At 48.7% G+C, this 27,201-nt stretch overlaps 1 protein-coding gene across 3 annotated transcripts in view; it reads left to right on the top strand.

Annotated features, from left to right (window-relative positions):
* LOC117001312 (hydrocephalus-inducing protein-like) overlaps positions 1-27,201 on the top strand; it is a 75,486-nt gene that overhangs the window by 18,556 nt on the left and 29,729 nt on the right. For 2 of the 3 annotated variants that reach the window (XM_033069540.2, XM_033069541.1), the window contains 20 exons: positions 157-380; positions 3,113-3,180; positions 6,139-6,371; positions 7,774-7,874; positions 8,524-8,659; positions 9,106-9,270; positions 10,131-10,283; positions 12,433-12,671; positions 13,781-14,039; positions 14,665-14,808; positions 16,130-16,270; positions 16,748-17,064; positions 18,620-18,797; positions 19,280-19,378; positions 20,069-20,278; positions 21,124-21,252; positions 24,118-24,295; positions 24,824-24,972; positions 25,698-25,831; positions 26,783-26,919. In XM_033069540.2, the coding sequence (XP_032925431.1) occupies positions 157-380; positions 3,113-3,180; positions 6,139-6,371; positions 7,774-7,874; positions 8,524-8,659; positions 9,106-9,270; positions 10,131-10,283; positions 12,433-12,671; positions 13,781-14,039; positions 14,665-14,808; positions 16,130-16,270; positions 16,748-17,064; positions 18,620-18,797; positions 19,280-19,378; positions 20,069-20,278; positions 21,124-21,252; positions 24,118-24,295; positions 24,824-24,972; positions 25,698-25,831; positions 26,783-26,919 (3,394 nt within the window). The remainder of the gene's footprint in view (positions 1-156; positions 381-3,112; positions 3,181-6,138; positions 6,372-7,773; positions 7,875-8,523; positions 8,660-9,105; positions 9,271-10,130; positions 10,284-12,432; positions 12,672-13,780; positions 14,040-14,664; positions 14,809-16,129; positions 16,271-16,747; positions 17,065-18,619; positions 18,798-19,279; positions 19,379-20,068; positions 20,279-21,123; positions 21,253-24,117; positions 24,296-24,823; positions 24,973-25,697; positions 25,832-26,782; positions 26,920-27,201) is intronic. The other variant, XM_033069542.1, reaches the window with a different exon arrangement.

Below are 27,201 nucleotides of genomic sequence, written 5' to 3'. Positions count from 1 at the left end.
AGAACTTGTCCTGCTCTATTTTTTGACTTCTGGCATTCAGCAGCACAAAGCATCTTCTGCCTTTTCTGGGTGTTAATTGCATCATTAGACAATAATTCACACACAGGGAAGCAGATTCCACATATGTATTTCCATTTTACTTTCTTGCTGCTGCAGGTGAAACTGATTAACCAAGCAGCTATTGATGCTCCCTTCACCTATATCCGTACAACTGCAAATGTGGGCTACTGCTTCAAGTTTGCACCTGAGGAGGGCATCATTCCACCAGGTGGGATCCAGACCATCCAGATCTCATTTAATGCCACCATACTGGGGAGGTTTGAGGAAGAATTCCAGTTCAGTGTGGCTGGATCTCCTACTCCTGCTATCCTGACAATCAAGTAAGGACTCTAGGAGCTTGCTGGGCACATCTGTACCTGTCTCTGGGACATGCCCCCCACCCCACCTCATTCTGTGGTGGAGCAGAGAAAACAGGTGTTGCCTGAGGTCCTAATCTTGGCTCTGGTTGTGGCATCCCTTTAGTGTGGGGGTGCCTGCTGCTCTGTGTGGGTACCCGGGAGCTGGAGTGACTACTCCCTGCAGGGATGTCTCCTGCTTAGGCTGTGGCCCGCAGTGGGATGGATCAGCTTTGGGCAGTAGCTGCTCTGGGATGTCCCACCTGAACAGCCAGCAAGGCCCCCAGGGCTTTGGAGATGGGCCAGCCTGGGTGATTTGGCAGCAGCAGCAGCAGCAGTGGTTTTCAAAACTTCCCTTAATAATCCATCACCAATGGGCAGCAGCAGCCTCACCTCACCTCTCATGGTCATGCTGTGGGGGACAAGCTGTGCTCCCAGCTCCTGAGCAGGGAGTGCTCTGGTGACTCCTTTCCACAGCCAGGAAAGGGCTGATGTGGGAGACAGGCAACTGTGTAGCAGGAACTGTCCCAAGGACATGGGCATCATCCCGTGGGCTCGTGCCAGTGCAAGAGGTAATCCTAGCCCAGCAAAAGGGAGAAGGGGAGATAAAAGGGGAGCAGAGCTCAGTCCTCAGGACCACAGCAGCTTGAGGGCTTGTCCCTGCTAGTCTGAGCCATGTGCTAGTAGGATAATGTAGTGTAAACAGGAAAGCTGATGGTGGCTGCTCTGGAGCTTTGAAGCTAGGCTGTTTCTGTTGGGAGGCCCTGGATCAAGACAGTAAAGAAATGAAAGCAATCTGTAGTTGATTATACCAATGAGATAAGGGAGATCGATAAAAAAGAACAGGAAAGTTACTATTTAGCAAGAGAAAAGTGGTGAGTAGGTCTGCCCATAGTAGAGAAACAATTATGCTGGCTTTGATTTTGGAGGAAAAGTGCTGCTTTTTTATTTTGGAAATCAAGTGGGAACCTTCCTCCATCAAATAATTGATTCTTATCTGTTCTTCCTTCAAACTTGTTATGGGATGTTATTGCTTCAGCAGCTTTCTCCTTGAGCAAGGGCAGGTGTCTCTTGTTGAGATGTGTAGAGCAGAGCCACTGGCAGTCCTGTGAACACAACAGAAGACACAGTTCACTGGTCCTGATTTTTAAATAAAAGGCAGAGTGGGCATTGACTGGCATCAGCCATGAAATAAACTGTTGAGTGTTATTCAGCTTCAAGTGCTGATTTCAGTGGATGTTGGTGACTTTTGGAGTCTGTCTGCTGAGTTCAAGGACAGGTGAGGGTGTGGTAGATTCAGGACATCCATACTTTCCTCTAGGATTCATTGCTTGACTGTGTAGAACTGTTCCTGCTGTTTTCAGAGAATGCTTGGGGCTCCCTTGGCCTCATGTCTCAAAACTCTGTCTCCAATGATTGTGTGGGTCAAAATCTCCTGAGAAAGCTCCTCCATGGGAACACCAGTTGCAGCTAAGCGTAGGGTTACCCTTCCCGGTGCTCCTGGCACACCCTTCATGCCAGGTTGTCTCTAAATTATTAAAGCAACTAATAGTTGCTAAAAAGGTTATTTATTGTAAAAGTGCATCAGTCTTCAAAGGCACAGTCATAGACATTAAAGCCCATGCTAAGTTTTAGCATAAAGTCCCGAACAAAAACAGGAGCTGTCCCCGGGGGTCCCGGAGAGGCTGGTGTCATCTCCGGAGCTCCTGTCTTCTTCTCGGGTGTTGGAGACGCTGGCAGACAAAGCGATGGCAAAAAGCCGTGGCAAAAGCAAAAAGCAATGGCAAAAAAGCACTAACTCTCCCTAATACATAATCTTATATAGGATTTTTCCAACAAGCTAACATGTAAATTCAAACCACTACCACTTAACCTATGAGAATCCTAATTTCTTAACATGCTAAGATACGTATAAACTACATATACAATCTATCTTGTTCTACCTGAAAAATGTAAGCAATACTCTCACTGAAGTTCTGTTTTGTCTAAGTATTGTCTAACAAGGAGCTTCTGGATCCTTTACTGAAAACATTAATTTGTTTGATAACCTTCACTAGAACTTGTTCTTCTACTCTGGTATCTGCACATTTTACTTACTAAAACAATACAACTCTCACTGAAACTTACTTACTGACTGACTTACTTTCTTACTTATTTATCCTAAACCTCAAACTTACATCTAAATTTATGCTCAAACTTACACTTATTCTTTTACTTAAACTCCCATTCTATGTATGGGAGGCTTAACATGTTTCAATCTATCCAAGGGTTTTAATTCAATTTCTGCACTCTGACTTCTGCCTGAAGGATTCAGGCAGGCCCTTGTCTCACTGACTGCAACAGCTAAGAAGTAGCAAAGCAGGGAACCTGTGGCTGGAAAGGCTGAAATTAGTGGAGATACCTTTATGTCCATCATATTATAGATGGGGAAACAGGCACGGAGCCATGTCTGGGTGTGTGTTCAGGGTCCTTCATGCGACCATCAGCTACTCAGGGGTTTTTCCTGCTGCTCTGTGCCCAAAACCCCATCAGTGGCTGTTGGCTGCTGGCCACTGGGCTTTGGCTGCCTCCTGTCCATGTGGACAGTGTGCTGGTGGTGTGTTGATCTGAAACCCACAGTGCACCTGACCAGGTTTTATGCCCCCAAGCCACAACAGCCAGATGCTTTGCAATTGCCTTTAACCAAGCCATTTCCTCCTCTGTCCTCGTCATTGCAGGGGGTTTGTCACTAGACCGCATTTATACTTCAACGTCGATGAACTTGACTTCGGTGACGTTTCCTTTGGTGAGTGCTCCCTGGGCTTGGACACAGTGTGAAGGATCTGAGCGTTCCAAAATGGACCATGTGAGCATGAAAGCATCTGTCACTCATGTTCTGCCACAGCAGCCTCTTCAGGGTGTGACTCCAGGGCTGCTCGTGCCTCAAGTAGCATTTTGCCATTGTGAGATCAAATAGTGCCAAGGAATAGACAGGCAGTATTTTCTGGTGTCTCTGTCCTGGTTTAAAAGACAGATGTCTGCCAGTAAAGGAGAGAATCTTCTTGGAATGGAAAGATGACCCTCTCCCTCCAAATTATTGTACCTTTGAAATTACTGGGCTTCCAGGCAAAAATATGGGAAAAGACTAACAGTTCTTTACCAGGATAGCACAAACAACAAGGCAATAACAGAGGTTTCAAGTCACCAAGTACTGCTTTTCCCCTTTGGTGTAGTTATGATCAGAGGCAGCAGGAGCTGTGGGCTCTGGCAGGGCAGTGATCCCCTCCCAGCTGGCACTGGCAGGGAAGGAAGGGAGGAAGGGAGGAAGGGAGGAAGGGAGGAAGGGAGGAAGGAAAGAAAGAAAGAAGGAAGGAAGGAAGGAAGGAAGGAAGGAAGGAAGGAAGGAAGGAAGGAAGGAAGGAAGGAAGGAAGGAAGGAAGGAAGGAAGGAAGGAAGGAAGGAAGGAAGGAAGGAAGGAAGGAAGGAAGGAAGGAAGGAAGGAAGGAAGGAAGGAAGGAAGGAAGGAAGGAAGGAAGGAAGGAAGGAAGGAAGGAAGGAAGGAAGGAAGGAAATCACTCCTTCTGCAAACTCACGGGCAGCAGGGGATCTTGAGGGGATCTTGGCATTAGAAGCAGGGAAGGCAGGCAGGTTCAATCATGGTGCTGAGCTGCAGCCTAGTGAGGTGCCGGGGCCAAGCACACAAACCTCCCTCAGCACCATGGGGCTGGGCTTCCCTATCCCTGAGCAGAAGGAAGGAGAGGTCTGCTCCCTGCAAAACCTCAGGTCCAACTTCACAACCGCCCATGGCATCACGCCACAACTCCCATAAAACCCTGAACAGAAAAGCCCACCCCCACAGCCAAAACCCCCCAAAATTTCTATCGCCCTTCCCAGACCAAGGGGAAAATTCACTACGTAGCCTAAACCCATAACAGTGAAGTCCATGAACTTTTTAAGAAAACCAATTGCCTTTCTTGAGCTGCTTCTTACCCACCCTCCATCACCACTGAGGCACTTGTTAAGTTGCCTTTTGAATAAATGAAATAAGAAAGGCAACAGGTAGAAATCCTGTTCTGTAACAGGAGATTCATCCTGCTTAATCCGATTTCATTCCTAAGGTCTCTTCAGCTGAAGGTAGCTATTGTATCTTTGCTTCTTTTTAACCCTTCATTGTTGTCTGCATATGGTGACCTCAGTCTCATTTGAGGTTTTGACATCTGTGTTTATCATTCTTGTGCCTCTCTTGCTTCCCTGCTGCAGTCACTGCTGGAACTGGCAGTGATCACTGTTGATGGGCACAGAGAAGCTCTGGGCTGTGCCTGCAGTTGGTTTTTCTTCCATCTGTGTTCAAATGACTGTTGGTGAGCAGGACTGGGGAGAAGTCTCCTCCCCACAGAGCTGGCCAGCCAAACCAGATGTCCCCTGAAGAGTAGGCTGTGGCTGGTGTCTGGGCTCTGCAGGACTGTAGCGGTGTGCACTAGATGGTAAAGTGCTGCTACCTTCCTGAAAAGCACCTTTAGTAGAAAGGCGGTCAGGCAGGCACTAAGTCCACACAAACACAACTAGCAGAAAGGAGCCAACAGAGAAAAGATGAGAGGGATCTTCTGTATGGAGTTCTGATGGCGGTTTATTGTAGCCATACACCAAAGGGGTCCAGGAGCAGAAGAGCCAGAACTAAGGAGGATCAAGGCTTAAGTACAAGGCAAGAGGGGTGGAGTAGAACATGAGGGTCCAATGGGCTGAGAACACAGGGGTAGTACATAGGTGGGGCAAAGGGCAGCAATCAACAAGGAAACAAGGATGGAACACTGTGGCAAATTTGCACCAATGGGTAAAGGAGAACTTCCTGTAACTGGGGAGGGCATTAGGGATGAGGTAACTGGGGTACATTAACAAAGAAGCAAAGAACTGCAGGGAGAAACCCTTTTTGTCACCATGACTTTAATGCCCTTTAGATGTCTCCTCATCTTTCCTTCCAGGGCATGGAGATTGATATCTCCCTGGCAGGCCCCTGGGCCTCCACACCACACCACGTGTGGCTGTTTCTCTGGCTTATCAGTATGGAAAGCAAATCTCAGAGCTAAAGTGGGATAAACCCTTGGAGGCAGCAATCCCAGTGAGCAGTATGGGTGTGATGTCCGGGTTTCTGGGTGAGGTGGGACATGGTTGCTAATTGCTAATCTCAAAGCAAGGCTCGGGTTTGCCTCCAATTGAGTGGGCTCTGAGCTGTCACCTGCTCAGTCTGTTTGACCGAAACCAAGAGATGCCTTAAGGATCCTGCAGAGAGAAACTGCTTTAGAGCTGTTTGCATCATGTTCTAGTTCCTAATTCCATCCTCACTTTCTTTTGCTGTAGCTTCTCTCAATGACGACTCATTGTTTCTATATCTTGAAAATGGTGGGAGTGTTGGCGGATTTAACAGGGAATTTTAGAGCTTGAATTTTCAGAGTAAATGCTCAGTCTGGGTGCACACTCATAAGAGAGAAATAACTGGTGCTGATTTGGGGCAGGTGAGGAAACTCCTCCCCATCAGAAAGAGAGAAGCATTCAGTGTTCAGCAGGGTTAAGAGTGGGCATTTTCAAGGCTGCAGTCTGGAATCAAAGAGAACTAAGTGACGATTAACTTCTCATGCAGCTTCTCAGTGAACTGTAATTCAGACAATAAAGAGCTAAATTCCAATCACACTTTCATCCTACCAGGATATTCACACCAGGAGTCATGACATAATTTGTACCTAAATGGATATTTGTGTCCTTTTCCTAGGCTTTCCCTACACCAAGACATGTTGCCTCACTAACCCCTCCCCAGTGCCCCTGACGTTCAAGCTCTACATGTCTGACGATGGCACACAGCCTGCTGTTAGTAGTTTTGATCAAATATGCAATGACAGTGACCCATCCTGGAGGGACGGAATTCATTTTTATGTGAAGCCAAGGGAGTTTACAATGAATCCCAGCCAAGGGACCATCCTTCCCCAGGGACACCAGGATATCGAGGTATGGGAAGAGTCCAGCTGAAGCTTCACTGCAGTGTGGGAGGGCTTCAGCTTTGCTGCCAGCTTTGAGCATTGTCTGAGGGAGAGATCTGCACTGGCCTGAGGCTTCTGTTAGCTGGGTTGCTCAGGATGCTCCTGAAGGAGCACTGTTTTGTTTCCAAATTCATACACCGAGATCACATACCAATGGTGTCACGATCCGCCCAACATGAGAGGAGGTCGTGATGGTTCATCCAACCCCAGGGTGCAAAAGACAAACGAGAAGGGACTAAAGTTTTATTCAGCAACAAGCAGAAATGCAGTTTATTAAGTGCCAACTAATTAAACTTAATAAAGTTTGTGATAGAGGGGAGAGGGAGAGAGATAAAAGAAACAAAGAAAAAGGGGAGAGAGAGAGAGAGAAAGAGGATGGGGGAATAGCTACCAACAGATGGGACATCGTCCTCGGATCATCTGTCAATGTCTTTCATTTGTGGGGAGAGAGAAATCTCAAAAGTCTCTTCAGAAAGTAATAATTTTATAGTCCTTTTCCAAGGTGAGTGGCCTCTAGCCAAAAGGTGGGGAGATTTATGGACTATTGTGTATGGGGCCTGTTGCTCTAAGAAGCAGGTGCAGAAGGAACAACTCTTCCAGTCCCGTACCTACTTGAAGGCAATGCACTGTGACAGTACAGCACACACCTGCACACAGTCTCTTGGCAAGCATCCACCTCGGCCAGGGCAGCAATCTTGTCCCAGGATCCCAGAGTCATTTCGATGGTCATGAAGCAGATCAGGCAATATTCAGACCGACCCTTACAGATGGTCAAGTACTGCAGCTATTCTTTGTTTTTGAGAGTCATTTCTTTGATTGCAAGTGGGCAGAGGAAGGATGAGGACAGAGGGTGGCTGTTAGAGAGATGTCATTGTATAAAGCAGTTTGCTTTTCTTCTTGGTCTCATTTCTCCTTTCCTGGAGAGCAAAATGATTTGTGTTCACTGCCGGGATCTCCAGTGTAGACAAAAAACTCTGCAGTTGTGAACTACCCAGCACCTGGTGGGTCACACTTTGCCCTCAACTTCCTGTTGTAAAGCTCATTCTGTGCAAGTCAGCAGATTTCCTCTGCATTTATATCATTGTAGTCAGATGAAAAATTGGCTCCTTAATTTGAATTAAGTGGTGTGCAGAGCTTTAGTCTACTCTTCTAATTTTGTTGACCTATGCCCTGAGAGCAAGGTGTGTTTAACAAATCTGGTATTGCCAGAAGGCTGTTGCTACTCTAAGAGACTGTTCTCTACACATGGACCAGCAGAAGAATTAAGGCAATATCCTCCCTTTCCTTACCATAAAACAAGAACTGGAGGATATCACATGTAGGTAATGATCTTTTGTAAGGAAGAATTTACTGCTCTTCTCTTCCACCAGGTGACCCTGTGTGCCAACACTGTGATGACATTCTACCGGAGATTGCTGGTGGACCTGGAGGGTTTTGGCAATGAAGTGGCATCACTGACCATCACAGCCAGGTATCAGCATTTCCCTGACCTCCCCCAGCACACTGCCTTGACCAGGATTTGCTGGCTGCAGCTCCCAAGGAGAAGTGTTTTATAATGACCTCATGTTCTGCCCAGCTGGATGTGAGAAGAGCAATGCTTGGAAAGCAGCCTGTGGTGAAAAACACCCCTGCTCACAGCTCAGCACAGTCCTGGGCCTTTTTCTAAAGGGACCAGGAATGATGTAATTTATTGGCCTGGTTTTGGTGCTTGAGGTGGAAGAAATTTCCCGAGGGCCTCCTCTCCTTCTTCCTGCAAGAGGTGGAGTTGTGCAGGGTTACAACCAACCTGCATTGGTTTGGGACACACCAAGCAGCTTGCTGAGAGTCAGGGTCTGGCTCTGTTAATGAGGACACGAGACAGTGGGTAAAGGAGAGGCTGAGGCAGCTGTGGGACAAAGTGCTCTGCCTAGGGCACTTGGCAGCCTCTGGGTGCTGCCTCTCAGGGTTTGCCCCTCCTTGACAAGACAGATTTGAGTGGGAAGACTTTGAAGGCAATTTATCACTGTAGGGCTGTTAAATGTCTGTTTGACAGTCTTATGCTCCATTTCAAAATCTTCGAGGAAAAATGTTCTTCATTCTCTCAGTACCTCTTATTCCCTTGGGGTCATCTCGTTGCCCAGATGTGTCGTTCCTGATCTGCGAGTGTACCCCCAAATCCTGCTGTATGATGAGTGCCGCTTGAAGGTGCCATACCAGAGGAAGTTCCTCATTGCAAACAACACCGACCTTCCCGGCTGCTACGGGCTTATTCCCCAGGTTTGGCATCGCATCCACCTCCTCCTCGCAAGTATTATTGAGGAGATTATTGGGGGGGAAAGGGTTTGGTAAAACCTTGCTGGTTTCTATTTAGTCTCAAAATATATGCTGGGAATAGGATCCTACGTGAATGTAACCTTTAGGATGCAGTGTAACCTCCTGAGGAAACAGTTTATGTTCTAGTCTTCAGAGTGTTTTCTTGTGGGAGATCTTAGACGGTTGTGAAAAGCTGCTGCATCCATAGACACCAACACCTGTGCTGGCAGCCTCCTACCAGGACCCCCTGAGAATACCAAGCTTACAATTCTTGCATCTTGTTTGTGCCTTTTACCTTTGTCCTAGAGATTTTTAAAAATGCGTGTAAGTTGTTGTTACGGTAGATGTTAAGGAGTTTAAAGTTTCTTCAGAGGTCCCTCTGAAGTTGCATTTGATTCTGTCCCTTCTAGGATCATGAGGAGGACACTCCTGTGTTCTACTCCAGCCCCAAACCCTGTGGAATTGTCCAGCCTCACAGCATTGCAGAGATTCCAGTTACAATCGAAGTTCAAACATTGGGCAAGCATTGCACCAGTCTTCTTATCGGCGTGTTTGGGGATCATAAAAACCCACGGGTGAGTGTAAGGGGAGTGTGTGCCTTTGTGCAACTCGTCCTGGCAGGGTGCAAGTTTTCCCCATGATTCTTCTGGGGAAAGCAGGCACAGGCTGCTGTGGAGGACAGAAGGGATTGGTAGCATAAACAGTTCATGCCTTATAGGTGGTAATCTCAGTGTCTGACACAGAATGTAGTTCATCTAAGCTGGAATCGAGGATAATTTTAGTTAATTAGTCTTTTAAATGCTATTAACTTTGGAAACATCTGTTTTAAAATGTCTTTTCATCTTTCTGAGCACTAAAGAGAATGTCAGAAGACTTCTGGGAACCTTGAGCTTTCTGTACAAGAAATGAAAGCAGGCCTTTGTAGAGTAGTTGCAAGAATTTAAACTTATATTAAAACATGGAAATTATGATGCCAGATTCTGTGGATGGCACCAAACATCTGAACCTGGGCCATTGTGGCACTGCATGTAAATCAGTCAACAGGAAGGACAGGCAGTGCAGGCTGTGCCAGGGAACCTGAAGTTTGACAAAACAGTTGTTTCAACTATCCAGCTGCTTACCTTAAAGAGGAGGGTTTCTCCCCACCAGAATAACCAATTGTTTAACTGTCTGCCTGGTCTTAACAAGAGATTTCTTGCAAGGCTTTTACCTTTGGGCCAATAATTTGTAGTTTGAAAGTTTCTCTTACCTTAATCCTTTTGAATTTGAAGGTGAATATGTAATTTTTTTTTCCCAAAAGCCCAGCATTCCAGCTGGAGAGTGGTAGCTGGCGATAACTTGGGCGATATTGAGCTGTTTAATTTTTTTTAGATTTCCCTGCTGTGGTTTGTTTTGATTTTTTAAAAAAATCTTTCTTGCCTGCTTCCTGGAACAGAGACCGGAATTACGGAGCATTGGACGGCTGGCAGACATCTACCCAGTTCCAAGGCTGATAGAGTTTGGCAGGATCCCAGCGCTAGAGCCTAATTCACAAATGTTTACCCTCTTCAATGAAGGTCCTGTCCCTACAGACTTCAGGATACAGGTGGTAAGTATCTGTGGGGCTGTTTTCCAGGGAAATTGACTACTCAGTAACAGCCATGACTTGGTTTTTATATGCAAGATTTTCATATTACCCTCTGTGAGAGGAGGCAAGATACTCCAATATTCCATCTGAGCAAGGCAAGAGGAACCTGGCTCTGGAGGTTTTAGCTGGGTCACTCCTCAGTGAAACCAGGTGCAGAGATGTTGGAGCAGAAATTAGTCTGGATTGTGTTGACAAGTTGTCCCTTAATTTAATGAAGGTCTTTAGCTGTGCATGTCACATTTTTGGAGCTCTGAGATCAAGAGAAACCTGTGGTCCTTTGCTCCCCAGAGAGCATGGATTTCCCTGTGGTTTCCCTGTTCCATCTACATTTGCTTTGTGACAAACTGTTGTTAATAATAGAGAGGAGAGTGCGAGGTCTGTCCTCAGACTGCTCGTGGGGAGGCAATTTTCACATCTCCTGTGGGTCATGCCAGCTGGGCTGTCCACAAAACAACATGGGGGGGTTGTGCACCCCCACAGCCTATGACCTCTGTGCCTGACACAGTGTCCGAGTGCCCCAGGTAGCTCCTGACTCCATGGCCAGAGTGGCTGCTCCCTGACCAACACTGGTCTGGGTAGCAGTAGAGCAAGCCTCACGCTCTACAGCACACAGATACATTGAAGTGCCAAGGACTGAGGCAAAGATGAAAAAGATGAGTGAGGAATCTTTCATGGGGAATCCAAAGCAGTCTATTTCAAGGAAGGCCCAGAGAGGAAAGACACAAACACTGGCTGTGCAGGGATTTTTATACAAGGGAAGTTCTAAGGGAGGGTACAAACTCTCAATCAATAAGGGGAAGATTGGGGAGGAGCAAAAGGCAGGGTTTGAAGAGCATCTTTGGGGACCAGCTGCAGAGAAAGGCTGCTTAGTATGTGGAGGCTGCATACGGCAGAAGGAGCTGGTGCTGCTCCCCTGGCAGGGGGAGCAGGGCTGGTGCAGCCAGGAAGGGCTTGTAGGCTGGGTCTGGGTGAGATGTCTGCTAGAGGGGGAGCTCTATGAGGGGCTTGAGGTTTGTTCTTCTTCATGCTGGATGTGTTGAACTTGTGGAGCTGGTTAAAACTTGATACTGTAGACTTATTTGAATCTGTGAATAAAGCATTGGGCCACGTGGAGAGTCCAGCCAAAGCGTCCCGAGCCAAGGAGGAGGGCCGTGAACTTTCCTCTTGCTACTTTTCCAGCTATTTGGGGAATAAATGTAACCTTAAAGTGAGGGGTTTTTCCAGGACAGCTTTCCCTAACTCCACAATGAAATTCTGCTTTCAGCCTCTGCAGGGAACAATACCCCTTGGCTGGCTGGGCCTGGCATGTAAAGGATGCGTTTCACATGCTCGTACCAGGGCTGGACCTGCAGAGCTGTGTCTGTGCAGCTGTGCTGGTGCAAGGCCTTTCCTCCCTCCCTGGGGCAGCTTCCTGCTCTCTTGCCCAATCCATGAAGTCCATGAGAAACTAGATGACAAAAGGTCTTGGGAAGAGTGGGCCATACCCACACAGCACTTGTCATCCAGTTTTCTTTCTGCTTCCTGCTTTCCTGCTCTGCTATTTCGAGGTGCCATTTAGAGGTGACTTTTCCAAAGCAGAGGGCACTGGAACACCTCTCTACAGCTGATAAATCAGTGTGAAGTGAGGGCTTCAGTCCTTTAGGGGATGTTGACAAGCACTGTAGCCCCTTGGGAAAGAATTGCTTGGTGTTGGGGTTTTGCTCAACTGGTTTTGCAGAGATATTATTCAGGCTCTCAGCTGTGTTGTTTCTGGAGTGGGATTTGAACAGTCCTGGCTTCCTCTGGCATTGAGCCTTTGTGAGAACCCATGAGAGAGAAATCAGCTTTCCTTGGCACATGCTCCAGAGGAGTACTAGGGAAGGAGCACTCTCCTGAGGATAAGCATCCCTCGGGTTGGCCAAAAATGGGTTAATTAGGTGAGTCCGTTAAAGGAGGGGAAAATACAAGTTGTGTAAGATCTGCTGTTGCCTGATACTGTAGCTTAAATTTAGAGAAATTAAGGCTTTATGATTTTTATCCTCCCGCTCTTTAGTCTTTCTTTTTCTTATGTCCCACAAGAGACCAGGGTGTATGGTTTCCATCCTAAATGCATATTATGCTTGTCTCACAGGCTTGCAAACCCCACTGCTACATCATTGAACCCAGAGAAGGAGTGATCCCTGCTAGGGGTGAAGTTCCTGTGACGATCACAGCAACCCTGGATGACACTGGGCTTTTTGCTGACACTATCCAGCTGTTCACTGGGAACAGCCTTCGGACTGCTTTCGTGTTGGTGGCTGTGGGCATTGGCACCACAATTGTCATAGACAAACCATTTGTCCCAGAGCTCAACTTGGGACACCAATTCAGGTAGGAGATCTCTCCACTCCCACCACTCCTCCTGTCTCAACAAGGAGGAGTTTTACTGCAGTTCTTCAGAAAATATCTTCTTCAGTGTTCAAAGCCCTGACTCCTTTCACAAAGGCAGAGATTCCTTTAGAAACATGTGATGGCCAGTTGAGAGTTGTCAGATACCTTCAAAAGCCACTGAAAGGGAAACCAGTTGCTAAATGGCCACTGAATTTTCTTTATGTCCTGACTTGATCAAATAATGCTCTCACATGCTTCCCAGAACAGAAGGTTTCCGAAATGGCGCCTGGATGAGGCAGTCCCTCCATGTGGTTGAGGGACCAAGGGAAGATGGCATCACACACTTCCCTTCCGAAATGGAGCCTCCCAGGCAAGCAGGAGGCCCAAGAACAAAGAGACAAGAGGGTAGCAGAGCCCAGAGCAGATGGAAACTTCTGGTTTGTGTGGGGTCCGCAGCACTGCTGCCACTGCTTCCTCGTGCTGTTCATGGGCTCTGCTGTGGCCATGCTCTGCCCAGGACCTCGTTTGGTTTTTGCTGCCCACAGAGTTTGCAAAGTTCACTTCAAAACAGTTTCTAATTAAAATTGAAGTCTCTACAAATGGCTACCAGTGCAAAACCAAAGCTACTACGAACTGGAAAGACCCCGCTCCCCTCGTTTCCTCTCCTGGAGCAGGCAGACAATTTTTACCATCTTACTGGGATCATCCAGCAACTGCCTCCGAGCTGGTTTTTAAAAATACCTACAAGCATACCCCCACACACAAGGTCCCTAAGTGCAGGATCTCAAAGACTCAGTGACAGTTTTGGGTGCAGATTAATACAAAATACACTAACAGTATGAATGACCCCAAAACAAACATTTTGGAGGAAAACACCAGGTCCTGTCAGCCTGGCCTGGAAAATGCTACATTACCATTATAAACATACTTCTCTTTGCAATAATGACTTCAGAAGAGCGGCTTATAGACACTCTTTCTGATCCACATTAAGAGCTGGAAATGAAGACAGTCTCCAAGCTCTTAACACCTCAGATTGCTCATTGGGAGCAATCTGATGACCAGGGAAATAGCTACTCCCATACTATTTTCCATCCTGGCTTCTATTCTAGCTTCCTTCCCTGTATTCGTCGGTTCAAAGTAACAAACAGGGGCCACCATTTCCATCGGCTCTTCTGGAGTGTGGAACGTCACAGCCCACCTGAAGAGGAGGGCCAGAATGTCTCAGTGCTCAGTAGCCCCAAGGCCAAAGATGATTTCCAGATCCCAAAATGTACCAGCCCCGCGTTTGTGCTGAAGCCACTGTTGATGGAGCTGCGGCCAGGCGAGTCTGCGGACATGGTGCTGCAAGGCTTCTCCCACAGGGCGCAGGTGAGATCCCCACCAAGGGCTGAGCCTAGGGCACCATCAGATCCCCTCCCTGGACTGATTCCACAGTCCCTTGACATTTGCCTGGGGAAATGAGCAGAGGCCTTCAAGAAACTGGTTTAAGGCCACACATTTCTGTGGCAGCATCAGTTGCTTTCCTTGCTGGCCACCATCAGACCAGCTAAGGCTTTACTGTGATTCCACAGCTACCAAAACCCAGTGCTGATTCCAAAGTAGGGGCAGAAGGATATTTCCTTCCTTCTTGTTCTTTTAAGGCAAACAGTGTTGCATGCTTAATCAGAAGGGCAGAGAAATAGGACTAAGAGCCCAAAAAGAAAGTGAATTAAACAAGTGCCAAGTGGTTTATCTGGGCGAAGCATGGAGTAAAACACAAACCATGTGAAGGGAGGAAGTTTTTCACAAGTGCCTTTTGTGATTATTGGGGTGCAGTGCCACAGACAATTGAGTGTAGAATAAAGAAGCTGCATCACAGGAAGAAAAGGGGGCAGTGACCGTAATGCTGAGGCAACAACAGGGCCTGTGGTCGGTGGTGGGTGCTGAGCCAATGCAGGGTATCTGCTGGATGCCCTGCCACCACCAACTGGTGACAAGTGACTCTTGCATGCAGGAGGTGCAGGATTATGTCATGTGTGAAACTGTCTTTGGGACAGCCAGCAGGATGGAGAAGATAATAGAAACAACCATCACCTGCAAGTTTGTTGATCCTTCCATAGAAATATCAGCTAAAAAATTATCTTTCCGAGTGGAGAAGGTAAGTCTCTGGGTTGCATCCTGGCATTTAACAGCATGGCTGAGGGGAGTGTGTGCTTGTGTTAAAGCCCCTCTTTAGTCTTCCTGAGGCACTTTGTAAAGTGAGTGTGAAGATGCTTTTAGAGATGAGACTGGCATGTAACTTCCCCAATGTAAAATTGCAGTTATAGATACACTGCCAAGGGGGATCATGGCCACTTTCAGAGAAATGCCAGTTTCTCTGCTCACTGTAAAGGGAGGTTTTTGAGGATCATCCAAGGCATGGTGATGTCTGTATACTGATGCTGTAGGGAAGCTGGGAAAAATGGAGATTCCTGTGAATTCCTCAGGCTGAAAAGGGAAAAACAATAATCTCCTGTGTCTCTTTGCCTTTCTCTGCTGTTGGCATGGATTCTTTACAGTGTAGCTATATGGTATAGCTCTATGCATTTCCCTAAGCCTCACCTGCTTCAAAGGACCCACAGGCATCCTGTAGCTGCAGTGATGGCAGGTGCCCTTTAGTCTCTGGATTCCAACTCCAGCATCATCTTTACCCCTGCTGCAAGTTGTCTGAAAAAGAGATGAGGTTTTGTGATTTGTTTTCTGTAGTTTCAGGCCTCTCCTCTGGTTCCCATGTTTCCACGGAAGTACAGAATCCCTGGAACAGGCAGTTCAAGTGTAACAAGAAGCTTTTCAGCTCTCCCTGATTCTGCCTGGGTTCTGCTCGTTGCCACACACACAAACTGATTTATTGCATACGATGGCACAGCACCTGCCTGATATCAGTACATCCAGAACTAGTTTCCCAAAGTCTCTGGTTTCTCTAAACCATGCAGGAAGACCAGCACAGTGCATAGAGAGGGAGGAGCTTTGAGGATCACAGCTTTGAGACCAGACACCTTGTCCCTTCAGCAGGGGCTGCCGGACACATTTTGCAGATGAACTGCTTTTATGAGGCTGCTGGAGCCAATAAGGTTGTAAGAAATTACTTTATGGGAGTGAAGACCATCAAGTGCTATTCTGCCCAACAGAGAGACAAAACTGGAGACAAATGGTCTGGATTCACTTTCTGCTTTAGATCTTGTTCAAGCAGCCACCTCCTCTCAGGGGCCTAGTCCCTCATCTGTACATGAGAATATTTCCCTGTCCCTCAGAGGATGCTGTGATTTCTAAACATGAAAAGCATCTGCTATAAAGAAAAATCTCCTGGAAGAGTAGACACAAATAGAAAGGTTAAATAGAGATGTATGCACTTCTGGGGTTGAAAAATGTGAGCTACAGCAGAAGCAAAAGGAGGTCTGTGGCTAGTTGAGGCTGTTTTTCCTTGTCTTCTGTTTCCATAGAAACCCAGTGATGTCCTGGCTCTGCAGTACAAGCCTTTGGCTTTAACAAACACCTGCTCCCTGCCACTTGATCTCATGCTGGACTTGGAGCAGCCATTTCTGGTGTGCGATGCGGACCGGCAGCCCCTCCCAGATGGCCAGGTGAGCAGACTGGTGGACTCCTCCAGAGGGGTTTTAAGAGGAGGGATGTGGTGGTGCCTTTCTGTTGGAAGCTCCTTGAGTCAAGAAGTTTATTTTGTAGCACATCAGTAGTGGGCTGCATCAGTGGAGCTGCTGAAGGAATCAAAATCTTATCTGAATTGAGAAGATCCATCCTGGCTTTAAGCCACAAGGAGAAGGGAGCAGGCAACTAGGTCTGGGCCAGCCAAAGGTGTCTCCTGGAAAGCATCCCAGCTCTCCAGCAGCCACCCCCTTGTATTGCTGCTGAGCACAGAAACATGGGCCTGAGGGAATCCTGGACTAGACAGTGGTGCCTGCAGTCAGACTCTTGCTGTAAAGAAATGAACGATGAACCGAGAAGCCCATGCTGGGGTCACACTTCAAGCATTTACTGTTTCATGCTGTCAGACCTTGGGATGTCATCCCACAATTGAGTAATTACTCTTCATCTCCTTGCAGCCTGTTACAGTGGATGTAGGGCAGACCTGTCATCTCTACATCGCATTTGACCCAACTTATGAACTGGATTTTAATAGCTGGAAGGAAAAAAAGCTTCTGAAGATAAACATGGTCAAGGACCATCCTTATGAGGAGCGTATCTCCCTTCGAGGAGAAGTCCACTTCCCAAATCTCCAAATCCAGCCCAGCGCCCTGGAGTTTGGCTGCATCCTGGCTGGCACCAAAGAAGTGCGTTCTGTGCAGATGACCAACTGCAGCCCACTGCCTGTCCAGTACCACTGGTCATTCCATGCGGACAGCCAAGTGAACAGGCTGAGGTATGCGCACTTCTGCCCTCTCCTGTGTCCTGTTTGTATTTTGCAAATTACAAAGCTGTTTGCCTGGGATCTGACAGACTTTTCTGACTTTTCCCTGTGCAAATAACACTGACCAGCTGTGGTCAAGCTGGATACTCATGGAATAGGGTTACCATCAATTTTGTGCTTCCCAGGAGAAACCCATAGTGGTGTCCTCTGGGAAGGAAAGCTGGGGTGAAAGCTGCTTTCTCAGACCTCTGTGGCCTGAGGGAATGCCCACCTTGATGAAGGGCTCCTAGTCCCAGCTCCCACTGCTGCAAGCCCTTTTGGCCCCTCTGCTTGGGATGGGTCCTCTCTGCAGGAGCTGCTCTCTTTTCCTTCCTCCCTTGCATTGTGCTGGAGGATGCCCAGAAAGTCCCAACACCAGAGAAAGAGCAACTTAGTGCCTGGGCTGATGCTGAACATCTTGTTACCTTCCCTTTCCTTCTTTTCTGAGACAATTCCTTTGGTGCCAGGACGATTTCTTTCCCAGGGGTCAGCTTTCAGTGGACACCTTGGATTCTTCACTTCGGTTTTTTTTGTGACACTTGTTACTCATTTTGACTTTTCCCCACTGCAACATGTCCCTTATGGGTTCTGTACTGCTTGACAGCAGGACTTGTTCATCACATCATTTCCTATCCCTGCCTCCCAGAGAGTTTCTACTTCAGAGTGAAAAATGTCACTTCCTGTGCCATCATCCTGGGAAATTGCCTCAAACCATTCATTAAAACTAAAGACAATGGAGTAGATGATTACAGATCTTGGGGATTATGATGAGAGAGCCCCTCATCCAGAAATGAAACCCAGCCTTAGATAACAATGTACAAAGCTGGAGACAGCGATTCTTTGGGGAGCAGGTCATTATAGGCACTGAATGCCTGTCTGGGAATGGAGGATCCAGGTTGTGTTTGACTGTGTGGGGAGCACTTGCAGCTCAACAGGGTGACAGGCAGGCATGGCTCAATTGTGTCCCTCACGTGGCATTAGAAACACAAGCAGAGTTACCCTGAGCACCTATTTCAATTTAACATGGGGAATGTGACCTGCATCACCTGGGAGTGTTGGAAAATGTCAACCAACCCCCCCAACACTGTCAGGGAAACATCCCTGATAAATATCTGACAGAGCTGCAGAGTTTATGGCGTTGGGCACTGGGAGGGCTGTGCTGGCTCATCACTGGCCAGGTGTGACCCTTGGTGCCTCAGATCTCACCTTTTTGGTGAGATTGCCTTCTCTGTCTTTTCTTCTCCCACTGTGCTTTTTTGCATCCCCACAAGGTGTTAATCCCTGTCCTCTGTAGTTCCTCAATACAAGCAGTTGCAGCTGCCTGCACCACTGCTACCTCAGTGTCATCATCCCTGGGCTGCCTTTAGAACAGACCTGCTCCAGCTAGATTGGGAAGGGCTGGATCAAACCATTTCTCAGTTCAACCCACCAGAAGCCACCCAGTGGCTACATCCTGACCAAGAGCTACTTGGGCAGGTGTCCCTTCTTCCCACAGCACGTCTCTGTTCATAGTTATGTTATTTTCCAGATATGAGCGTTACCCACCAAAGTTTGAACCTAAGTTCAAACCCCAACCACCAAAGGAGAAGAGAACCAGTTTGGATTGCTTGGCATCTCAGAGGAGACGCTTCAGGATTAGAAATGGGGAGGACCCAGCCACAGCCCTGAGAGCATCATGGGATCCTGCCCAGTCCTTAGGAGCAGAGGTAGATTTTCTGGTACACTTACTGTTTGTGTTGCCTCCCCAGCTTGCCACCAACAAGTCCTGCTTGTGCTGACCTCCCTTTTTGCTGCCCTGCTGTCCTGTGCCCTGAGAGAGGGCTGGGCAGCAGGGCCAGTGGCTGGACATGGGGTGTGTGGGAGGGAGAAATGGGAGAGTTTTCTTTGATGAAGACTGCAGACCTGTGTGGAGTGTGGGGTGTTTTTGCCATGTTTTCTTCACAATGTAAGATGAGGCTTTTATCTGCATCATGACGATAAGACCTCCAGCTTCCTTCCCAGAGCAAGCTGTGATGAGTCCTCATCTCCATGTGCCCTCTTCCCAATACAGCCAGACCACCTGTTTCCAGGACTCTGCTTTCACCAGAGAGCTGGTATTGCAGTGGTGGCCCTGAAACTGTCTTATAAACTGAGACTTTGCAAAGTGGCTGTCTCATCCTCCTAGCATAGAAAGTGGCTTGTTTTTCAGATGCTGCCATTTACTTGTGAAAAGTATTACATCCCACTAGGCCTGGGGGGATTCAGGTTACCCACGGACGTACCATGCACTCCCCTTGAAGTGGAGAAGGTAAGAGGGAATCTGTCTCACTTCCACATTTTCAGTGTGGCAAACAGGGCTGCAGCTCCCAGTCCCATTGGTGGCCCTCAGCATTGCCCACAGAGGGGCCTCACACCCCTCCAGACCCATCACAAAGTGCTGCTGAAGCAACCAGTTGTTGGAAAGGCTGTGCAGGACATGTTGTGGGGGTTGCCCAAGGATGCTGTGCAGCACCTATGGAGGGCATTGCTCCCCTGGACCTCATCAGGTGGTCCATAGACATTGTGGAGGAGCTTTTGCTGTAGCACCTTGAGAATGCAGCATATAAATCAGAGAGCGAGGGGAGAAGCTTCAGGAGTCAGATGAGCTGGGCTAGAGTCCTTCCCTGAGCTTCAAGAGTCTCACTCTGAGTCTCCTCCTTTTCTAAGAGCAGTAAGAAATGCTTTTTAAAGGCAAGTTGGGCATCAGAGAGAATTTCTACTGCCAAGAGACATCCCAGTTCACTTTAATGTAGTGTATTAACCAATGTATTGATCTGTGACTATGGGAGATTCTCCCCGTGGTCCCTCCACTGGTTAGTGGCATGGAGACAGCATGAGGTTAGGGTGATTCTGGCTGTGTTTAAGAAATAGGCCCCTCTGGCTACAGCTGCAGTTTGCTCCAAGATGCTCTTCTGCATCCATTTCCACACTCAATCTCTCAATGTCTCCTGTCCCCCAGGCTTTCAGTATCCTGCCGCAGTCAGGTGTGCTACAGCCAGGAGAAAGACAGCAAGTCTCCTTCATCTTCTCTGGCCACCTCGACACCATGGCCAGTGTCACGGCTCTGTGCCACGTGGAGGGAGGCCCCACCTACGAGGTGGAGCTGACTGGGGAGGCCTCACGCATCAGCTATTCCCTGAGCCTCCGGGAGATCAGCTGTGGCTCTCAGGTACCACACTTGTGCCCTGGCACAGCTCCCTGCCTTGGAACCACAGCCAGCGGGTTCCTGCCCACCTTGGTCCAGGGCTCCCTCCCCTTCCCAACCCCTTTGTTGGCTCTGGGACTCGGAATTACAACCTTTGAGGGATACATCCGGCATCCAAGCTGGTTTAAAATGGCCTCTTTGGGAATGCCTCTGTTCCAGGGTACCTAATACTGCCTCCTGGGGCAGGCAGGGTCCCAGTGGGGATGCTCTGAGGAGCATGTCCCTGAGACATCCCTTTGCTGATCTGCTCCTAGAGCCTGATCTCCCAAGGAGATGCTCTTGTCTAAAGCTCTTGCTTAATCCACACAATAATCAAGTGAAGAAGTTGGGCTTCCAGTCGCTATAGTTGGAGAGACTGTCCCAGAATAATCCCCACTTCACTCTTTCAGTTGAAAGCCCACAGATATTTCCAGCTGCTGGCCCTGTTAGTGTTGCCCTGTGACTCCTTTGTTGCATGTATGTTGCTTGCCAATACTTGCATGTAGGTGCCTTTTCTTCTGGGATGTCTCAGTGGTGTCTTTGTTTCTCTTGACTGTTGGTGACCCCTCAGAGTGCAGAGGGCCTGTGTCCCCTGGTTCATTTATTACTGGCCCTCACATGGTTGTTACCACACCTCTGTGTGCTGCCAGAGCTCCGTGGTCCTGTGCAGGTGCCTTGTGCCAGGGGATTCCTTAGGTTCTCAAGTGCCCAAATCTCCTCCCTGGCCCCTGCTCCCAGGATGTGTCTGCTTTCAACCCCAGGAGAGAGGAGGGAGATTCCCAGCAGCAGGCCTGGGTCTGTAACTTCCCACTCCTATGCCTTCTCTCCAGGTGTTTAATGAAATTCATCACAGCAGCGTTACACTGGCAAACACTGGCAAGATTGAATTCAACTGGGTGCTAAACCTTAGCACTGCAGAGCAACATCTGCCTGGCGTGTTTCTGGTCAAGCCCACCCATGTAAGTAGCACAAGTGACCGACCCCAGCCCTGTGTCAGGTGGCCCGGAAGTGTTAAAGGGAAAAAAAAAGGGGAGGAAGTGGGGGAAAAAGTCAGAGGAGAAAACCCCAAACCCAGCCATGAGAGAGAAAGGGCTGTAAGTAATTTCTGCTGTTTCTGCTGGGGGCAGAGAAGCAAGTGCTGTCCTGATAGACTCCCCCATGGCCTTGGCTGGTGGGTGGCTCTGCTGTCACAGGGCAGACACTGGTGGGAGGCACGAGTGTGTTGGTCACTTGAAGCAGTGCACTTCACCGGGTCTCTCTGGGAGCGACCTGTCCTTTTGGAGTCCGGAGCACACTTCCTAAAAACAAAAACTGGCTGATGAAAAAGGCAAAAGACAGGTTTTTGTATGGAAATCCAAGGGAAGATTTATTTGACCTCAAAGGGAGTCCAGGGACAAAGTCAAAACAGGGTTGAGGGCAGAGGCTTAAATAGGGGACGAGAGAGGCAGGTCTGAGGGTCAGGGACAGGGAAAACTGGTGCAAAGGCAGGGCAGCCAACCAGGGGAACCAAGAGGATAACAAGGGTGGAGCAATGTGGCAAAACATAGCCAACAGACATCAAGGAAAGGAAGAACATTCCCGAAAGGGTACATACAAGGTGAGTAGGGGCGGCACAGGGGTGGGACAATTGTACAAACTGATAGAATTCAAGATATTAACATGTGCTTGGAAAGGCCTGTAGGAGGGAGGAACTTTCACCCCAGAGGGGTGTTTCTCCTTGCCTGCTTCTGTCTCTCCTAGCCTGAAGTGTTACAGTCCCAGTACCAGGATGGTTACCCTTCACAGTTATTCTCTTGTGCTTCCATAAGGGGAATAGAGAATTCTGTTTGCTAGATTTCTCAGATGAACATAAAGTGTAAACAAAGAAAGTATTATATCTGAAAACTGTTTCTTAATAAAGAAAGGGTGTGGTCCCAACCAGAAGGGAACAGAAAAGACAGCGGCGAGAGAAAGTGAGAAACGGAGAGAGTAGCAGAGGGCAGGGACAGAGCGGTGCTACTGTAACCCTGGGTGCTCTGTCGGTGTCCTGCTCGCACACGGAGCGTGTGTGCAGCCAGCCGCCCCGAGCGGGCGTGCCTGCCGCGGGCTGGCCATGACCCGCAGCCAGCGGCAGGCGTGGCTGGCCCGTGGGCAAACAGCCTAGCACTAGGGTGCCATGGGGAGCGGGGAAGCGGCGACAGCAGGGTAGACAGGCAGGGAGAGTGGCTCTGCAGGGAGCCAGACTCTCCAGGTGGTCCCAGTCCAACAAAAAAACCAAAAATGGCAGGGGAAAAACTGGCAGCGTTGACTTCTTTCGTATGCTAAGATTCCTCCCATAACTCAGCCCTTTTAGGAAGACTACTGGTCAGATGGGCACAATTTCCCCGGGCTTCGGGGTCTGCCCACCTCCACGGGGGAGGTCGCTTGCAGCCCCCCAGAGGCAGAGCCTGCCTGCATTTTCTCCTCGCAACCTCCTTTACACGTGGGGTGTGTTAAGGGTCCGAGCACGTGTACAGCTCCTATAGTAACTTTTCACCCCATGTCAGAGAGTGGATTTATAACATATGTTGAGGCATAAATTAAAATTAAATTGGTTCCTCACAGTGACTCTGGGGACCCTGACGGCTGAGATCTCAGGCTGTGCTGGCACCGGAGTTTTGCTGAGGGTCACCTTAGCCAGGCTGTGTGATCACACAGGACATACATAGTCCTTGGCTCTGCCTCCCCGCTGCCAGTGCTAAGCACCACTTACATATCCCTTACTAGCTTGCACTTCCTGCCTCCTCCAGCTTTGATGCTGTGCAGCGGCTTTGTGGGGCAGTGAGGGGGCCAGGGAGCAGCAGGGCTGGAAGAGCAAAGAGAAAAATTAGCAGCATCCCAACACTGTCCAAGGTTCTCAGTCCTGCCTGGATGTCTTTGAGCCAAAGCAGCACTCCTGCCTTTGTCTCTCCTTGCAGTGGGAAGAGGAAGCCGATTGGCTTTCCCATTTCTTCATGCCTGTATCCTACAAGGGATGAGAGGAGCTGCTGGCCCTGCTGAGTGCAGGGACTTCTCTTCCACAGCAGCAGCAAAAGAGCCTTTTTTTATTGAGATGGGCTCTTGCTGGCAGAGGGCAAACCCCATTAGCAGCAGAGCTCTGCTCACATCAGGTTGTTCTGGGGCTGCAGCCTTATGAGCCTTTGGGAAAACACATTGGCACCCCAGGGTTGGAAGCTTCTGGGCACAAGGAATATGCAGAAGGTGTGAGAAGCGAAACCCACTCCTCAGTTAGAATTTAAAGAAAATTTAGTAAGAGACAACAGGGGACAAAGTCACTAAAGCAAAAGTAACAGGACTGGGTGCTTGGCTTGGGTGCTCAGCTGCAGCCAGAGGCACACCAGTCAACACATCAATACCCTGGGTATTGCATCAGCCTCCTATATATTTACAAATGGTTATATGTAATGAAATATTTTCACATAGTTTCTCCTTTGTCTCACCTTTTTGGGGCATGTGCAGTTGTTGTAGTCCTGGTCATCTGTCACTTTTCAGCATATTCAACAGGTTTCCATTCCTCCACTGGTTAACTGTTAATATTACATCAACTCTTCATCAACATTGGTATCACAACACAATATAACATTTGCATTAAAAGAACTCTAAACTTTAGCAAAACTTCTCTTACAAAAGTCAACATTATAAAACACATAGTATTTACTTTAACAATTACCAAAGCCAAGACTGTAATATATTTATCACAAAGGTGACGTGGACAGAGGACCTGTCCTCTCAAGCCTATCTGTCCCCTGAGCCATCCGCCATCAAACACTCTGATGCATTCCCTCCCTCCTCTCCCATCCCTGCAGGGCTCCATTGCACCTGGCGAGAAGCAAGTGCTGAAATTCTCTTACATGCCAGAAGTACCAGGACCCTTCAGCAGGACTTTTCAGCTTAAAGTGGGTGAACTGGACCTCGAAAATATCTGCCTAAAAGGAGAAGCATTCTTACCCATGATCAGTGTGAACCTGCCCTGGAACATCGAAGGTGGGCACTTCCCGTCTGCCCCTAGGAAGGGCCCCTCTGGTTTTGTTCCCTACCATATGCACATAGGGTAGCTCATGCCCACCTCCACCAAGCCTGGAGGGTTGCAGGACTCCCAGACCAACTCAAGCCTTCTGGTTGCTTTATGAGTCTTGAGCAGAGGATCCCATGTGGTCTTTGTCCCAGGAACCGTCCTGCAGAGCTTGCCAGCAGATCTGGCAGGGTCCTGAAGGACGATGGCTAGACTGAAAGACTTGGGAAAGCTGTAAGAGAGGCTGGCAGGGCTTCTGGCAGGGTTACATTTGTGTAACATTGCAGGCAATGAGGTGCTCCTCTGTAGGGAAGAAGGTAAGTGGGAGCAAACATGAGGATTCAGAGAAGAGCAGCAGCATCCACTTTGTATAGATGGCTTCTTTCTGGAAGAAGGATTTCTTTCTGGAAGAAATCAGTGTTGGGAGGCAGGGACTTCCCAGTTTAAAGGGGATTGGCACTTTGCTTACACTTCTCATTGTGGATGTTTTCTTCCCTCAGAAAATGAAAAATATGAGAAGCTCATAAAACCCCAGCGACGATACAGTCAGAGGAAAAAATCGGTTGTTCGGAAGAAGAATCAGAACCCAAAGATTGCGACACTGAAGACTCGGGACCTGAAGACCCGTGTGCCCGGCTCTGGCATTGTAGTAAGAGCAGCTGCAGCCCTGTTTGGCACATGGCACCATCTCCATGGCACCTGAGTACCTTGCAGCTCACAGCAGCTTCCTGGCGCCCTGATGGCACCTGGGACCTCTCTGCCCACTTACAACCATGTGTCACCTCAGCACTGCCCCTAGGGCTTCCACTCTGGGCATAGTCTCTTCTGGGGTTGCACCAGCTTCTTGGGTACCCCAGGGAGAGATCCTGAAGGCCATGCTCAAGGGAAGGAGTTGATGGTGCTTTGAAGGAGATGCAGGTTGTTGCTGGGGAGTTTGTTGGTCCCAACCCAAGCCCTGCCAGATTTACAGACCTGAGCAGCAGCTGCTTGATTGTGCCCTGGAACTGTGCTGGTGGTGCTCATCTCCCAGAGGCACCAGCTTGGTCGCGGTTCCCTTTCAAGTCAGCTTCTGTCCAAGGTGCCTTTGTACTGGCTGGGGGCAGACAAGTATCTGGAGCTCTGGAAGGTTCCTGGTTTGTCTGCCTGGCCAGATGAGGCAAACTTTGCTAACAGTGGCTGGGCAGGTGAAGATGCTGGAAGTTACATCTGTGGAGATGAGGTCCTGGTTAAGAGAGCAGGAGGTGTCACCGACACTGAGCAGCCAGACAGGAGGACCCTACATCCCCTCTTAACAAGAGCAGGGTGGGATCCTTTCTCAGATGCAAACCTTGAGAAAGACCTTTGCTAACCAGGCACTGTCTTCTCTTTCCTCAGTCAAATATTCAGCTGCAGATGGAGTTGGTGATGAACCTGGTAAAGAAGCCTGCTCTGGAGCTGCAGAGAAAGTTGCAATCCCATCGCTCAAAAAGCAGGTTCCCAAACAAGAAGCTGTGCCAGAATCTTGTCAAGTGAGTAGGGACTCCCATCCCTATCTCCAGGTGCTCCATGAGGAACACCAGCAATGTCCCCTTGTCCTGAGAACTCCTTGTGTCTGCAGAGCTGGGAATAGCCTGGACTTCAGAAAGGGAGTGGTCCTGGTGGCTGTGACACACTCGATGTGAGCAGCAGAGTGTCCTCCCTTCTCCCACACCATGCTGAGCTTTGGACTGCTCAGCTCCCCACAGGTGTGGGGTTCTGCTCCGAGAGCTGAGGGGACCCAGTGCAGACCTTCAAGCCCTTCCAGACAGCATAAATTCTGTCCCTGCTCATTAGGCTCTCAAAGAGACAACTCCCAGATGATGTCTTGGTTCCAGATAACAGAGCACACTCAACAAAAAGAGAAGGGAACTGCACATGTCAGCAAACCCTTTAAAACCCAAAATCAGATGGCTCAAATCCTGGTGGGGTTGCAGGGCTTATCTAGGTCACTTGATCTGTCCCTTTACACCATCATGATGCAGCACAAGTACAGGACGCTTCAATTCAGAAAGAAGTTGCTCTGCAGAACAGATCATGTGAACTGGTTGCAGAGCAGTGAAGACTTCCTGTGCAGGCAAATCTTATTCCTAGGCCCCAAAGCAATTTCAGGCTCAGGCTGTGCACCAGATTAAGCAGTTTCATTGAGACCAGTGGAGGCCCAGTGTACTCACCTATACTGTCTTTTCATGGCAGAGGAGCTGTGGCCAGGGTCCATTTGAAACTAATTTTATTTTCAGGTACCATTAGTAGCTGATAAAACCTAGGACCTGTACTCCTGACTTCCCAAAGTCATTACCAGGTGATCAGGCCATGGGTTTCATGGGCTTGAGCTGAGTTTTTACAGCAGTGAATAAAGAACTGGCCACTTTATTTGTATCCCCCATCTACTTGGACATGTAGCCAGGCTGTGTTTTAAGGACTGTCCTTACTCCTCCTTGCAGAGTTAAGCTGCCTGAGTATGTCCTGGACATGGGCACTGTCCTTAAGGGTAACACTGAGACACGCACTCTGGTGATCACCAATCCTGGGCAGATCCCAGTGTCCTTCCAGGCTGATGTATCTGCCCTGCAGAACACAGGTAAGCAGTGCTGGAGACACTTCCTGTGGGCTTGAAGGAGGTGTCTCAGACAGATTAGCTTAAGCCACTGAACTTGGTGAGGTATTTGTGCTTTTTCTTCCTAGTGCACCTGCTGGGAGCTTTAGAGCAGAATTCTCCTGGCTAGCCATGTCCAGGGGACCTGGACTGCCTGTGATGGCCCTAATGCTTCAGTGCAGGGGCCAGATGGGCTCACCACCCTGGTCACCTCTCAGCATCTTCTGCCCTTGGCTCCCATGATCATCAGGTCCCTCTGGGCACTCT

Source organism: Catharus ustulatus, chromosome 11 (genome assembly GCF_009819885.2).
Source record: "Catharus ustulatus isolate bCatUst1 chromosome 11, bCatUst1.pri.v2, whole genome shotgun sequence".
Classification (NCBI taxonomy): Eukaryota; Metazoa; Chordata; class Aves; order Passeriformes; family Turdidae; genus Catharus; species Catharus ustulatus.
The sequence above is the reverse complement of the archived record's forward strand: the minus strand, read 5'-3'. Positions and strand labels throughout refer to the sequence as shown.